The sequence below is a fragment of the Nematostella vectensis genome, chromosome 3 (genome assembly GCF_932526225.1).
Source record: "Nematostella vectensis chromosome 3, jaNemVect1.1, whole genome shotgun sequence".
NCBI classification, from domain to species: Eukaryota; Metazoa; Cnidaria; class Anthozoa; order Actiniaria; family Edwardsiidae; genus Nematostella; species Nematostella vectensis.
Window position 1 is genome coordinate 16,234,324 of NC_064036.1, and position 16,613 is coordinate 16,250,936.

A 16,613-nucleotide genomic window follows, 5' to 3' on the forward strand; every position below is an offset into this window, starting at 1 on the left:
TTAAAACACCAGATAAGATCATATTATTGAATTTCAAGTGGTTTTGGCAATACCATATATAGTGTATAAAAGGTTGAGACTTCTCGAAACGCATTTAGGTGATTCACAATATCAATATCAATGTTCTTTTTACGGTACAAAAGCGGTTTATATAACTACAATACAATACACATCAAATCGTTGTGGGTGTATTTGTGTGTGTTGGAGAACAGTAGAAAAAGGCCATAGAGAAGGCGAATAGTTCTGCAGAATTTTTCATCAGGGTCTTTTTCTTTTTAAAGCATTCCTTGGATACCTACACGGTTTCTACATCCTTTCTGGATAAAATCTACACGGTTTCTACAAACATTCCCTGAAAACCTACACGTTTTCTACAACCTTTCTAGGTGAAATCTACACGGTTTCTACAAACATTCCCTGTGAAACCTACACGGTTTCTACAACCTTTCTAGGTGAAATCTACACGGTTTCTACAAACATTCCCTGGAAACCTACACGGTTTCTACAACCTTTCTAGGTGAAATCTACACGGTTTCTACAAACATTCCCTGTGCAACCTACACGGTTTTTACATCCTTTCTGGGTGAAATCTACACGGTTTCTACAAACATTCCCTGTGCAACCTACACGGTTTCTACAACCTTTCTAGGTGAAATCTACACGGTTTCTACAAACATTCCCTGGAAACCTACACGGTTTTTACATCCTTTCTAGGTGAAATCTACACGGTTTCTACAAACATTCCCTGTGCAACCTACACGGTTTTTACATCCTTTCTAGGTGAAATCTACACGGTTTCTACAAACATTCCCTGGAAACCTACACGGTTTCTACAACCTTTCTAGGTGAAATCTACACGGTTTCTACAAACATTCCCTGTGAAACCTACACGGTTTCTACAACCTTTCTAGGTGAAATCTACACGGTTTCTACAAACATTCCCTGTGAAACCTACACGGTTTCTACAACCTTTCTAGGTGAAATCTACACGGTTTCTACAAACATTCCCTGGAAACCTACACGGTTTCTACAACCTTTCTAGGTGAAATCTACACGGTTTCTACAAACATTCCCTGTGAAACCTACACGGTTTCTACAACCTTTCTAGGTGAAATCTACACGGTTTCTACAAACATTCCCTGTGAAACCTACACGGTTTCTACAACCTTTCTAGGTGAAATCTACACGGTTTCTACAAACATTCCCTGGAAACCTACACGGTTTTTACATCCTTTCTGGGTGAAATCTACACGGTTTCTACAAACATTCCCTGTGCAACCTACACGGTTTCTACAACCTTTCTAGGTGAAATCTACACGGTTTCTACAAACATTCTCTGTGCAACCTACACGGTTTCTACAACCTTTCTAGGTGAAATCTACACGGTTTCTACAAACATTCCCTGGAAACCTACACGGTTTCTACAACCTTTCTAGGTGAAATCTACACGGTTTCTACAAACATTCCCTGTGAAACCTACACGGTTTCTACAACCTTTCTAGGTGAAATCTACACGGTTTCTACAAACATTCCCTGTGAAACCTACACGGTTTCTACAACCTTTCTAGGTGAAATCTACACGGTTTCTACAAACATTCCCTGGAAACCTACACGGTTTTTACATCCTTTCTGGGTGAAATCTACACGGTTTCTACAAACATTCCCTGTGCAACCTACACGGTTTCTACAACCTTTCTAGGTGAAATCTACACGGTTTCTACAAACATTCTCTGTGCAACCTACACGGTTTCTACAACCTTTCTAGGTGAAATCTACACGGTTTCTACAAACATTTCCTGTGAAACCTACACGGTTTCTACAACCTTTCTGGGTGAAATCTACACGGTTTCTACAAACATTACCTGTGAACCCTACACGGTTTCTACAACCTTTCTGGGTGAAATCTACACGGTTTCTACAAACATTTCGAGTCACGTATGCTATGTTCTACACGACATTTACATTATCTCTACAACGTTTCTACACGATCCGATATTCGCGCGGAGTTTAATTTACACACAATCTACGCACTTTCTACACGATTTCTTAAAAATTTAAACACTATGTAGCTGTACAATGAACATGGAAATTTATTCTACAGTATCTTTACAAGGTTTCTACATGATTTTTACATACAATGGCAAGGAGTAGGGGGGGGGGCTAACTATTATTCCTGATGTTGCTTTTGATTATTATTATTTTGTTATATGTTCTAGTCCATGTGCTGAGAAAAGATGGCTCACTTATCGACTTGGGTGTGGTCGATATTTCTGTTTTTGGCGTTCTTCTCTCGATATAGCGGGGCGCTTGGTAAGTCCATTATTGCACACCGTAAACAGGCTTATTTTTATCATTTAGAAAACCTTGTTGTGCGTGATATATTTTTAAAAAAAGGTCACGAAGGATTTCTGCCACGTAATCCATTTTGACCGAAAAATTAAAATATGGCAGGGAGGTAACGTGGTAACTGTTTTTTTTTTTTTCATGATCAAAGAGTTATCTCAGTGGCTGTAAAATCTAAGGTTTATTTCTTCGAAAGTTTTTGGTTCGGTCATAGTTAGTAGTATGGTTCGGTTTGCGAGAGAGATTTACGTTACATGTGATCGATCACTTATAATTACTTTATTATGTTATGAGCATCATGACTTGAAAACAATGATAACATGCTAATTTTATTGCTAATTGCTGTTGAACTTCCAACGCAAATAAGTGCATACCAGCCATACCTTTTAACCCCCCAATTGGTCTCAAATAAAGTCCATATAACCTTTCAGAATTTAGAGATTTGGTCGATTCTTTATATTTTCATCTTCCAAATGTTATGTGTTTCATATAACGCGCGTTCGGCCAAATAATTCAAATCTGCAATATTGAGGTATTTCGGTCAACCTTGGAAAAAAGGCCGTGAAGTTGAAGGCCCGAAAATGTATGCCCGCGCTTTTATGTTCCCGTACACGGGCAATTTAAACTTGACAAGTTTTTACTCGACAAGTCAACGTTTTCAAAAGCTGGCGTGTAACATACATTTTCGACCAATTACCATTTTCGGTCTATTGTGTGTTGCACCAATCACGGACGGTTTTTGCATTCAGCACCATAACTTTTTAGCAATAAAAAAACACTTTTGATATTTTGCAACTAACAAGATTGGACCTTAACCTAATAAAAATACCTATAATATATATACATATTTTTTTAAAATTTAGTTTAGGGCGCCGTGCTCGAAAAGTATGTGTCACTGATTTGCCCTAATCCCTAATTGTACTTTACTTACTTCTAAATAGGTTCCCCCCAAAAATGACTCTAAAATAAAAGTTACATTCAAAATAATTATTGTAACCTCATGATTCCGGACGTGGTTTAAAGGCGGTAATTTCTAGGTTTGGCTGTCTACAATAGCCATTAGAATGTGTTTAGAAAGTTTGACAAACTAAATATTTGAAACATTTTTACAAGCTGCTAATGTTGATATTTGTGCGAGCGTTGTCTTTATCATATGATTGCACATATTGTTTGCATTATAATTTTCATTCAGCAGTGATTACTGCTCGCTGGGCGCTGGCTACATATCCAAAATAAACAGGAGTTCTCCTGAACTGTGTTTGTTGTATTGTGTTATGAAATGGGGTCAAAAGTTAAAACTCTTTGATTTGGATTGCCAGATTCGCGCGGTATATAGCGCATGCTCAGTTAACGTGCAGAGGAGCCCTGGGTGCTAGAGCGATTACGGAATTGCTGTATACGTGTGGACGGGCGATAACGATACGATTACGCTACGTGTGGACGGGAAACTTTTCGATTACGGAAAGAAAAAGTTGCGGATTCGTTCGATTCCGTATACGTGTGAACGGGGCTTTAACGACATCTAAGAACCTAATATATATAGATTTAGGCATTGCCTAAAAGCGGAGCTCCAAACGACCAAATCTTTGCTTATTTTCGATGTCGTCACACAACACGTGACCATATTGTTGCATCCCCCTTGACACCTACATGACACCTACCGAGTTTGGTTGCCATATGATGTTTCCTTCGTGAAAAATAAATACTTTTTAAATATAAAACCCAATGAATTATTAGGAAGAGAATTACGCTAATGATCAATAGCAATAATAAGGTTGCTAATATGAGCAATAATTTGATTCTGCATCTTTGAACGCATCAGGACTAAAAAAAAAAAAGAAAAAAACATATTGACTCCTGGCTATATTTTTTAAATGAATTTACAAAAAAAAAAACAGACCGAAAACAGACTACTAATTAGACCAAAAACAGATACCTCCCCTCTATTTGGAGTGAAACATCGATGTACCTAGTCAGAGGTATCGTAGCTTGCCAGCAGTGCTTGGCATCGCCTATACCACCTGTTACCAACTAAATTTGAAAGCACGTATGCGCAAAAAAAGCAAAAAACACCTTTTTTAATCAGTTTAATGCACAGTGCCACCGCGTAAAGCTATCTATCAAAGCTATCTATCAATCTGCGCAAGCATTACTGGCGACACGTTGTCTCAGCAATGTTGGCGCAGTTTGAACATCGTGTTGGGAGGTGCTGGCTGGTGCTGAAGGGAGCTGGAGAGTGTTGGCGAAATTCTGATTGAGTTCAAACTTTTGGCCAGCACTTCGCCAGCATCGTTTTGTCTCGTGGTCATTCGAGCATATCACAGCTTTGTCGGCGCAGTTTGCACACGAACCCAGCAATGCTGGGCTCATTTGCATCGTTATCATAGAAAAAAATAGCTTGCGTCCGAATAATGCTGTCATTTAAAAAATAGGATAAACGTTACCGAATCTATAATTAAAGAAAACATCGCAAATTTTTGGTCGTGAAAGCGATATATGACTAAAATGTTTCATGCAGAACACAATCCCACGTGCTACTTTCTAATTATCAGATTAAATTCATTGTTTTTTATCGTCCTCTTGTCACTCTTAGTCGTTGTTTAATGTCGACCGCTACAACACCAGGGGACAAATAGACCCGAATTCAACCTGAATTTAACGGAATCTTGGGCTACCTTTTGATAATGCACTAGTCATTTGAAACCCCCACCCCACCCCCATGGTCCTGGGGAAGTGTGGGGTTAAGGTGGGGGTTTAGAGCACTTTTGAACGAGAATCTGTCCCGAGGGGGTGGGGGAATTAAAAGTTTTTGACTCTAAGACTTATCCCCACCGTGGGGGTTTGGGACATGTGAATAGTGTCACAAATATCATGTTAGTTTCTGGCTTGAGACTCTTTCTCTTCTGTAGCAAGCAATTCCATGTATCAGCATGTGGCAAGTTGCATGGCGACATGTGCAAAAGATGAAGATGATTTATTTTTCCATCTTTTTTGTAACTGTTATCTTCATAGTACAAATGTCCCCGCAGAAGTGTACTGGCTTTGAAAGATAAATAAAGTTTATTTCAGATGACTTGTTGTCGGGTAGTTGCCAATAGTTTGCATCCAAGAGACAGGGGCATTTAACTGCTGTTTTGTCCCGAGGGGGTGGGGGCTTTTCTCGGTTTTGTACAGGGTCAAAGTCTAACCCCCCACCGTTCCCCGGGGCTATGGGGGTGGGGGTTTAAATTGACTAGTGTATAACACAAGTAAAATGATGGAGTCTTTGGTTGCCTTTGGTTCCGTCATGCATCAAACTCAAATCAAGCGTGTACTTATTACCAACATGCATGCACATCTTTTTTCGAAAATGCCGTGGGAAGGTAACAAAAGGTGATAGCCTTCAATGCAGCCGCTTTTTTACTCGGTGTTTTTATAGCAAAAAACCGGCCCCGAGCGATTCTTAGCCGCCAACATCTTTGATTTTGAGTAAAAACCAAGACGGCGGCTATAAAAACACCGGGTAAAGGCCTGCATTACAGGCTACAAAAGGTGACCTCTTACGAAATTCCTGTGGTTTCCCTGTGGCGGATGATCTGACGTCACGGCCAACAACAGGAATACCAAAGAGAATGCCAGAAACTAGGCTCACACACATGCACACACCACAGGCTTCCCAACCGCGTAAGTGACCTCCTATTCCTAGTCCTATTCCAAACCAATTTGAAGTCATACAAAATCGCTTTTCATCTGATGTGCTTTCTTTTTAGACTACGCTCCGCTGGGCTGCTTCAAGGACTCAAGAGATCGAGCATTACCAGTTTACATTCACAGAGTCAGCGGGGTCGATTTCAAAGAGGATGGTTCGAACAACCAACAGTTCTTTCAGCAATGCTACGAGAAGGCCAAGGCTCACAAGCCACCTCTGACCTTCTTCGGTATTCAGAACAAGTACGAGTGTTGGGGGACGACGGAGCCGACGTTTGCCAAACACGGATGCATGGATAACTGCCATAATAAGGGGAAGGGCGCGTTCGGTGTCGGCGGAGGCTGGTCCAACTATGTCTACATGCTGATCTATTCACGCCGCCGAAGATCTGCAGGTAGGCATGAGCTCACCATACAGTCGATTGACAAAAGGTTGTCCTCAACCGGCTTCGCAACGCATAACTTCAGTCTTACCGTACAGTACAATAACCAGTATCACTCAGCATTTGGTTTCATATTTTTGCCTCGAATATTGTAGATTTGAACAATCCCAAACTACCTAAATGATACAGAACTATTAACCTTTCCTGAGATATAAATCCTGCTTATTTCATCCAATGGTTTGTTCAGAAAGTATCGTTATTCTTAAGCGATTGATGATATTGGCTAATATATACAGCTAGGCGCTTCAGTGGTTATTACCCATGCCTACATGCGGGCTTGTCGCGTAGTCGCAAAGCCGGTTGAGGACAACCTTTAGTCAATCAACTGTATGTTCTGTAAGACCACAGTTAGCCCAGGCTCACGGCGAGTGTAGGTTTATTACAGAGTTTGTTTTTGCGTACAGAGTTTGTATGAGGGAACAAATCTCGTTGAAATAAATATGCTCTGAGTCTTAACCGACGTCCCTCCAAACCTAATTACCACCCCAACCACGGGAACTAGGATACTTTTTCAGCGATTTCTTAATTGTGGCCAATTACAAACTTAAAATAGAAAATGATATAAAAAAATCTTAACAATTTTTTATAAGACAGCTTTACAAAAAACTCAAAACTTTTGGCCTTTTACTCAACCCCCCTCCCCGCCCCCCACACAGATTTTGTTGGCAATAAGTACTTTGTGTAAGCTTCTTCATTTAATAAAGCTAGCATTTGCGAGTCAGAGGAACAAACAGACAAAGTTTACAAGTTGTCAATTTATCATTTATTAGCGGTAAAACTTTCTTTACATCCACCAAAAATATCCTACTCCGAGAAAATAGTTTTTCTCAAGGATTATTATTTCAGTACGCAATATGTGAGATTTCTGTTTTTAAAATATAGTGACAAATTAATAAGATAAAATAAAGATCTAGAGAATACAGCTTTTTTTCTCAGACACCCCTTGTAGCAAATCTTGTGGATCTGGTGTAAGCAGTACGTACACAACAGCTGAGATGACGGGAGACAAGTGTCAAGCGGGAACCAAAAAAGTCATCATACACACCAAGGCGTGTAACACAGACCCTTGCCCAGGTATGTAACCAAGAAAACCACCGTACACACCAAGGCATGACACACAGACCCTTGCCCAGGTATGTAACCAAGAAAACCATCGTACAGACCAAGGCGTGTAACACAGACCCTTGCCCAGGTATGTTACCAAGAAACCATCATACACACTATGGCGTGTAACACAGACCCTTGCCAGGGTTCAGTAAACTCAAGATTGTTAGTACTAAAGCAGTAATAAAACAACTACTAACGCAATGCATAATCAACGACTTTGCAAATATTTATGTTGGACCATATCAACCGGTCATTCTTATACAGTAATTCCTTGTCTGGGGATGAAAGTAGTCAAATAGGTGTTGCTCGCTAAATGAAGGTAGCCGAATAAAGTACTAGTAAATTGGACACTTAAAAAGGTTGGAAGTTTACTGTGTTGCCGCTTGATGAAAGCCTCACTTGGTTGATGTATATTAATGAATTGAGAATATTGAGTTTATGACGATTTCCAGATGAGGATGCCAAGTCCTACGAGTCCCTTGGGTGTTACAAAGACGCCTGGGACCGTGCATTACCAACCTACCTGAACAAAGTGTCCGGCGTGACCTTCGTGTCAGGAGGAAACCACCAGGAGTTTGTCCAGCAATGCTACGAGAAGGCCAAGGCTCACAAGCCACCGCTGACCTTCTTCGGTATTCAGAACAAATACGAGTGTTGGGGGACGACGGAGGAGACATTTGCCAAACACGGATGCATGGATAACTGTCATAAAGGAAAAGATGGGCTCAATATCGGCGGTGACTGGTCAACATATGTCTATATGCTGAGAAAGTCCAGAGGTCGACGGTCCTTAGGTAAGTGTTCTATGGATTTAGCAGCTTAATGCAGATAACTTCGTCAAGTATTTCCCCATTTCGAGTATATTTTGTGCAAATGAATGACAACAGGAGATTGCCATTTAAAACATAAAACTGTTTTGATATTCTTTTATTATTATTTATAATTTTAAACACAAAAAGAAGTGTGGCCAATTACAACTCAAAAAATGAAAATGATATAAAAGATAATTCGTTATTTTTGAGACAGCTTTACGAAAAAACTCAAAACTTCTCTCTTGTCAGTCAATATTTTTCTCTTATTTTATAGTATGGCAATCTTTTGTGCAACATAATAGCCTGATAGCTACAAAAGGCAGAAAATCTTTTATTTATCACAGACTAAGGCAGCAATCATTGACATAGAACGTATGGAATCGCAACCCCTTAATGTTCCATTCTCGTTTCAAGTACAAAATCTAAAATAGGGCCTTTTGTTTATTTGCTAACCCCCCCCCCCCCTTCCCCCACCACCCAAGATTCAGAGATTCCAGCCCGATATAATTACTTGCTGCGAACTAGGATCTGTTTTTGCTTAGTTTTGTAAACATTTAGACAAGTACTTTGTGTAAGATTCTTTATTTAATATAGCTAGCATTTGATAGTGAAGGGAACAAAGTTTAAAAATTGTCAATTATTTATCATTTATCAGCAGTAAAACTTTCTTTACATCCTCGTGTACTTAATTTCAGACCACACCCAAAATATCATACTTTGGAAATATCCTACTCCGAGAAAATAATTTTTCTCAAGGATTATTATTTCAGTACGCAATATGTGAGATTTCTGTTTTTAAAATATAGTGACAAATTAATAAGATGAAATAAAGATCTAGAAAATACATCTTTTTTTCTCAGACACCCCTTGTAGCAAATCTTGTGGATCTGGTGTAAGCAGTACGTACACAACAGCTGAGATGACGGGAGACAAGTGTCAAGCGGGAACCAAAAAAGTCATCATACACACCAAGGCGTGTAACACAGACCCTTGCCCAGGTATGTAACCAAGAAAACCATCGTACACACCAAGGCGCGTAACACAGACCCTTGCCCAGGTATGTAACCAAGAAAGCCATCGTACACACCAAGGCGTGTAACACAGACCCTTGCCCAGGTATGTTACCAAGAAAGCCATCGTACACACCAAGGCAGCCGTGAAACACAGACCCTTGGCAAGTTATGTGAACTCAAGATTACTACTAAAGCATTAAGGAAACAACTACTGTAACGTATACCAAAATGTATTGACCGTTAAATGAATATATCCGAATATAGTTCTAGTGATATGAACGCTTAAAAAGGTTGGCAGCTTCTTGTGTTGCCGCTTAGCATCACTTAGTTGGTCTATTCGAAAGCATTGAAAATATTTTGATGACGATTTGCAGATGATCCCTACGAGTCCCTTGGGTGCTACAAAGACGCCTGGGACCGTGCATTACCAACCTACCTGAACAAAGTGTCCGGCGTGACCTTCGTGTCCGGAGGAAACCACCAGGAGTTTGTCCAGCAATGCTACGAGAAGGCCAAGGCTCACAAGCCACCGCTGACCTTCTTCGGTATTCAGAACAAATACGAGTGTTGGGGGACGACGGAGGAGACATTTGCCAAACACGGATGCATGGATAACTGTCATAAAGGAAAAGATGGGCTCAATATCGGCGGTGACTGGTCAACATATGTCTATATGCTGAGAAAGTCCAGAGGTCGACGGTCCTTAGGTAAGTGTTCTATGGATTTAGCACCTTAATGCAGATAACTTCGTCAAGTATTTCCCCATTTCGAGTATATTTTTTGCAAATGAATGACAACAGGAGATTGCCATTTAAAACATAAAACTGTTTTGATATTCTTTTATTATTATTTATAATTTTCAACACAAAAAGAAGTGTGGCCAATTACAACTCAAAAAATGAAAATGATATAAAAGATAATTCGTTATTTTTGAGACAGCTTTACGAAAAAACTCAAAACTTCTCTCTTGTCAGTCAATATTTTTCTCTTATTTTATAGTATGGCAATCTTTTGTGCAACATAATAGCCTGATAGCTACAAAAGGCAGAAAATCTTTTATTTATCACAGACTAAGGCAGCAATCATTGACATAGAACGTATGGAATCGCAACCCCTTAATGTGCCACTCTCGTTTCAAGTACAAAATCTAAAATAGGGCCTTTTGTTTATTTGCTAAACCCCCCCACCCTTCCCCCACCACCCAAGATTCAGAGATTCCAGCCCGATATAATTACTTGCTGCGAACTAGGATCTGTTTTTGCTAAGTTTTGTAAACATTTAGACAAGTACTTTGTGTAAGATTCTTTATTTAATATAGCTAGCATTTGATAGTGAAGGGAACAAAGTTTAAAAATTGTCAATTATTTATCATTTATCAGCAGTAAAACTTTCTTTACATCCTCGTGTACTTAATTTCAGACCACACCCAAAATATCATACTTTGGAAATATCCTACTCCGAGAAAATAATTTTTCTCAAGGATTATTATTTCAGTACGCAATATGTAAGATTTCTGTTTTTAAAATATAGTGACAAATTAATAAGATGAAATAAAGATCTAGAAAATACATCTTTTTTTCTCAGACACCCCTTGTAGCAAATCTTGTGGATCTGGTGTAAGCAGTACGTACACAACAGCTGAGATGACGGGAGACAAGTGTCAAGCGGGAACCAAAAAAGTCATCATACACACCAAGGCGTGTAACACAGACCCTTGCCCAGGTATGTAACCAAGAAAACCATCGTACACACCAAGGCGTGACACACAGACCCTTGCCCAGGTATGTAACCAAGAAAACCATCGTACAGACCAAGGCGTGTAACACAGACCCTTGCCCAGGTATGTTACCAAGAAAGCCATCGTACACACCAAGGCAGCCGTGTAACGCAGACCCTTGGCAAGTTATATGAACTCAAGATTACTACTAAAGCATTAAGGAAACAACTACTGTAAAGTATTCCAATAGGTATTGACCGTTAAATGAATATATCCGAATATAGTTCTGGTGAATTGAACGCTTAAAAAGGTTGGCAGCTTCTTGTGTTGCCGCTTAGCATCACTTAGTTGGTCTATTCGAAAGCATTGAAAATATTTTGATGCCGATTTGCAGATGATCCCTACGAGTCCCTTGGGTGCTACAAAGACGCCTGGGACCGTGCATTACCAACCTACCTGAACAAAGTGTCCGGCGTGACCTTCGTGTCCGGAGGAAACCACCAGGAGTTTGTCCAGCAATGCTACGAGAAGGCCAAGGCTCACAAGCCACCGCTGACCTTCTTCGGTATTCAGAACAAATACGAGTGTTGGGGGACGACGGAGGCGACATATGCTAAACACGGATGCATGGATAACTGCCATAAAGGAAAAGATGGGCTCAATATCGGCGGTGACTGGTCAACATATGTCTATATGCTGAGAAAGTCCAGAAGTCGACGGTCCTTAGGTAAGTGTTCTATGGATTTATCACCTTAATGCAGATAACTTCGTCAAGCATGCCCCCATTGGTGGCCCTGTGTGCCGCAAGTTGGCAGAGCATCACTCTGTAGTGCCTGTGCGAAGTTGGGGCACGATACAAAAACATTGGAAAAATATTAGGGCGATTTAGATCCACGACGCCGGCAAGAGGACGCCGCCTCGCGCACGTTTGATTGCGCGCGCACGCTTTTCTTGCCGGCGTCGCGTCCTAGGACAAGACGCCGGCAAAAATTAGCGTGCGCTCGCAATCGAACGTGCGCGAGGCGGCGTCCCCTTGCCGGCGTCGTGGATCTAAATCACCCTATTAGGGGCACAGCTACGCCCTTACTGGTCATTTCCTTATAATTTTTAATAAATATAATTGGGGGGGGGGGGCACGTGCCCCCAGTGCCCCACCCTTGCTGTGCTTCTTGTCATCCGGGTTCGATTTCCGGTTCCGAATAGGCTCGAATTCCAACTCGTTCTCTGAGCCCGCGGTACGTGCCCCCATCAAGTGCTGAATAGCTGGGCTGGTCGTTTGTCTTTTAATAGGAATTTCAACTAACCATGAAAGCAGATTGCAAATGAGAGTTTGGATATTTTCTGTTAATGGATTTGAATGATCTTTTACACTTAATGGTGTGCTCATCCTACAGGCTTTGGAAAATCGCTCGGGTTAAAAATAGGAGCTTTTTTCGGGACGTTAACAACTTGATCGATGATGCACAATGAAAAACTTGAAATGCTTGAGGATTTGTGAGAGAGTCACACTTTCCGGCTTCGGTGGAAAATGTTTACCAACTCGTCAAAATCCTTATTTTAATTTGAAGTTAATAATTGGAGATTGTTGAGGCAAACTAGATATTCTATTTAAATTTTGACGAACCAGCGAGTGATCGCTAATTACCTCCGATGAGATCTGCGAAGGCTGGAAATAAAGCCTTGGTTCCAAAGTGTGTGGAATTTATTGGTTCTCTCCTTTGTTCTAAAGGATTTTCTTCGGGTTTTCTCCCTCCACGAAAAAAGAAATGTTCCGGGTTAGACATCAGCCATATTGCCGCTACCTGAGACCTAGATTAAACGACGTGCCAGGGTCGCATTATCGAGCCGCTTTATAAAAGTTTACAGATAATGAGACGTAAGCACGCCGTTATTTGTGCACGAAATTGACTAAATGAGGGGGTCGCACCATTTTTCTGGGGCGAGTGGGCTAGTCGAATAATGCGACTATGGTACGGCGAGGGATTAGACGGTGCTCCAAGGTCGCACCAGACATAACGATTACATTATGCAGACTAGTTTCTAATCAATGCAAATCGTTTTGGTTGAACAAAAGTAAAAAAAGGAGCTACCCGTGCAGAGTATTATTGACTCCCCCCGTTCTTCGCGCATGCGCCCAATTGACAATAACTCCCCTGAGACCCCGTATGTAGCGTGAAAGCCCGTATGCAGCCCCTTGCCTGGCACTTTTTAGGCAATCGTGAAAATGGCGGCGTTTCGGAAATCATTACCTGAAGACTCGACGGGTCGGGTACAGATGCACAACTCTTATTTCGGGGATGCGAAATACGAGTGCATTTCATGCGAAATGCCGTTTTGTAATTTAGCAGGAGTCGTCGCCTTTTCTTTATCCAATCTATTGCGGCATGTAATCATTCTCCTCTTCTATTAGATCATATTGCTCTGGCCAAGAAGGCTTTTCTAGTCATTTTTAGTCTTCGTGTTCTATCCTCCATTTTAGCGTCATAAGACAAAGCAGCATGTATTTTGTGGCTGATGACTGTATTCAGGCCCGTACCGTTCTTGTGGGCCTAATTTTTCCGTGGGTGCGGGGAGTGGGGGGGGGGGGGGGGGGTTGTGGGGGAGAGTGAATTTTTTGATAAAAATCTGACCACCCACGAAAAAACAAAAAGGGAATTTTTTATTCCTTTGCAGTATCTCTACGTGGCGTTTATTGTCAGATTTGACCATATACCAGAGTGATCTGGCTTATGCTTTATAATTTTGTCTGCAAATAGCATTTCTAGAACCGAAAGTGGACCTTCGGACGTTGTGATGGGTGCGTCCTGCAACCCCCCCCCCCCTGGGTACGGGCCTGAATTTGTTACACTCCATACCCATGGGAGTTAACAAACTAAAAGTTCGAAGGTTATTGTAGAGCCGCTCTATGATTGAACCTCTACCGAACCAGAACAGTGCGACTTTGGCACGCCTGGGGCACCTTCTATGCCTTCGACTATACCACGTTATATTCATATCAAGAACACTGAGCCAAAAAATGTCGTTTATGACAAACGCGGTCACTTCCATATAAGGAAACTAATATATTCCTTATTTGGAAAATCTGCATGATTCTTGTAATTTTTAAGATGGGCTCCCCCAGGAACTTCGTAAACTTTATGACTTGTAACCAGGAGAGAAAAACAGTTACTGTAACCATCTTCAGTTAGTTGAGAGTTTGAAAGTTTCCTCGGTACCAGACACCCAAAACGACAACGTTTTCTTCATATGTTCGCTTTGGTTATTCAGCATTCCAGCTACAAGGAGGTTGGTTATAAATTTATCTCTCTCATCTCTAGATTCTTGCAGCAAGTCATGCGGATCAGGAGTTACACAAGTGTACAAGATCGTTGATAGGAGAGGAGAGAAGTGTGAGGCAGGAACAAAAGAAGCCGTCCTGAAGACAGAAGCCTGTAATACGAAACCTTGTCCAGGTGGGGTCGTTGGAAGGGGAAGCCTTTAAAATTTGATTCTCTATAATCTTGCATCCTTTAAGATATGATAAATAGTTATCAGGGCAAATAAGCTCCGGCGGTAGGCGAATGCTTGAAGCGTTAACGAAACTAGCTCTGTTTTTACAGAGGCGTAGAGCATACCACTTCAACCAGAGAAATTGACTCAATTGACCGAAACGAGAAACCTACCACTCTTATTCAAGAAATAAAAGAAACATTTTGTTTGGAAATAACAAGAAAAAAAAAACTAGATTCTTGTAATATAAGCTTGAAACTAAATTTATACGCTAGAATATGGGAATATATTAAAATGGAAATGTGGATTTAGGGGTATGAATATCTGATATTTTGTTAAAAGTTGACTGAAAACTGGACTGATTTTTAGAGGGGTCGTGGTTCCTACGTTTCACTGACCCAGGCCCCCGCTGAAAATCAGGCTAACTGAAAATAAGACAATCAACTGTTTAGGCAAATATTTGGCAAAAAAAGAATAGAAGAAAAAATAAAGCCGTTTCGGGTATAACAGCACAACAAGCTTGTGTTGCTTTTTTCCCCGATTCCACCACGTCTACACAGCTTTTTCTATGGCCCGTCTATAGTTTGGTTAGAACAATTGGTAAATGGTATGATGTATGGTGTACCAAAAACTTTTTTTTGTTACTTCAGTAAATGGAGCATGGTCTGATTTCTCCAAGTGGTCAACTTGCTCCAAGTCTTGTGGGGGAGGGATCATGTCTCGAACAAGAACCTGTACCAACCCTAAACCTGCTCACGGAGGCAAGGAGTGCGAAGGAGACGACAAAGAGACGAAGGCGTGTGGAATTTCACCTTGCCCTGGTAAGATTAAAAAAAAATATGCAACCTTTTTTTCAAAATGCCTTAAAACAATGAGAGAAAAGCAAACTATTACATCAAGCCAAGCTCCAATACCTTGGTCAAGCAGCCAGTGCCTTAAATACATACCCTTAATTTTTTTTAAGGAACACTGACTTATCAAAGAGGGTAAATCTAATTATTTCAGTAAATGGAGAATGGTCTGATTTCTCCAAATGGTCAACTTGCTCCAAGTCTTGTGGGGGAGGGATCATGTCTCGAACAAGAACCTGTTCCAATCCTAAACCTGCTCACGGAGGCAAGGAGTGCGAGGGAGACGCCAAAGAGACGAAGGCGTGTGGAATTTCACCCTGCCCAGGTGAGATACGAAACTTAACACCACTTCATCAGAGAAATGAAAATTAAGATGTGTATTCAAACAATCTATTATTATCAAGAAGTTTAAAACACATGACAAAACATACCTTGGCAACATACTAATTATGAGTCTTGTCAAAAAGAAAAGGCGCACTAAAGAGGGATATTCTACTTATTTCAGTAAATGGCGGTTGGTCGGATTTCTCCAAATGGTCCTCTTGTACTAAGTCTTGTGGGGGAGGTATCATGTCTCGAACAAGAACCTGCACCAACCCTAAACCTGCTAACGGAGGCCAGGAATGCAAGGGAGACGAAACGGAGACAAAGGCTTGTGGAACAAAGAAATGCGAAGGTAGGAATATAATTTAACAAATAATATTTAAACAATATACCATTGGGATAATAAACATCCATCGGGTGTTGAGCATAATTTAAAAAAGAAACGCACAAACAATTTATTCAAAACCAGTGATTATCTGTATCTACATCATCTTTACAAATAAACCTTGTTTAAATAAAGGTGGCTTCGAGTCCTCGAGCATCATTGGTGATGAGGACGAATACATGAAAGACCTGCTGAGCTTCCTGAAGCCTGTACAGCAAAGTCCAACTAGCTGGTGGGGGAACTGCTATACTGCTAGTAGGGATGGCTGGGAGGCCAAAACGTTTCATCAAAAGTGTGACGGAAAAGGACCTACGGTTACAATTGTGCGTGTTGGCAAGAACATATTTGGCGGCTACTCCGATAACTCTTGGACCAGTAAGTAATGTCGTCCTGTTGAAATTACACACTTATGGACATAACCGAAAACCAGCGTTGAAACTCT

General features: G+C 40.9%; 1 protein-coding gene across 5 annotated transcripts in view; it reads left to right on the forward strand.

Moving 5' to 3' along the window:
• LOC5507168 overlaps positions 1-16,613 on the forward strand; it is a 30,278-nt gene that overhangs the window by 268 nt on the left and 13,397 nt on the right. For 2 of the 5 annotated variants that reach the window (XM_048724819.1, XM_048724816.1), the window contains exons 2-14: positions 2,217-2,310; positions 6,093-6,425; positions 7,410-7,547; positions 8,033-8,374; positions 9,253-9,390; positions 9,780-10,112; positions 10,990-11,127; positions 11,517-11,849; positions 14,440-14,574; positions 15,262-15,432; positions 15,617-15,787; positions 15,968-16,138; positions 16,307-16,546. In XM_048724819.1, the coding sequence (XP_048580776.1) occupies positions 2,235-2,310; positions 6,093-6,425; positions 7,410-7,547; positions 8,033-8,374; positions 9,253-9,390; positions 9,780-10,112; positions 10,990-11,127; positions 11,517-11,849; positions 14,440-14,574; positions 15,262-15,432; positions 15,617-15,787; positions 15,968-16,138; positions 16,307-16,546 (2,719 nt within the window). In that variant the 5' untranslated portion in view covers positions 2,217-2,234. Of the gene's footprint in view, positions 1-2,216; positions 2,311-6,092; positions 6,426-7,409; positions 7,548-7,629; positions 7,666-8,032; positions 8,375-9,252; positions 9,391-9,450; positions 9,509-9,779; positions 10,113-10,989; positions 11,128-11,216; positions 11,246-11,516; positions 11,850-14,439; positions 14,575-15,261; positions 15,433-15,616; positions 15,788-15,967; positions 16,139-16,306; positions 16,547-16,613 lie in introns of those variants that run through there. The other 3 variants (XM_048724817.1, XM_048724818.1, XM_048724820.1) reach the window with 3 other exon arrangements.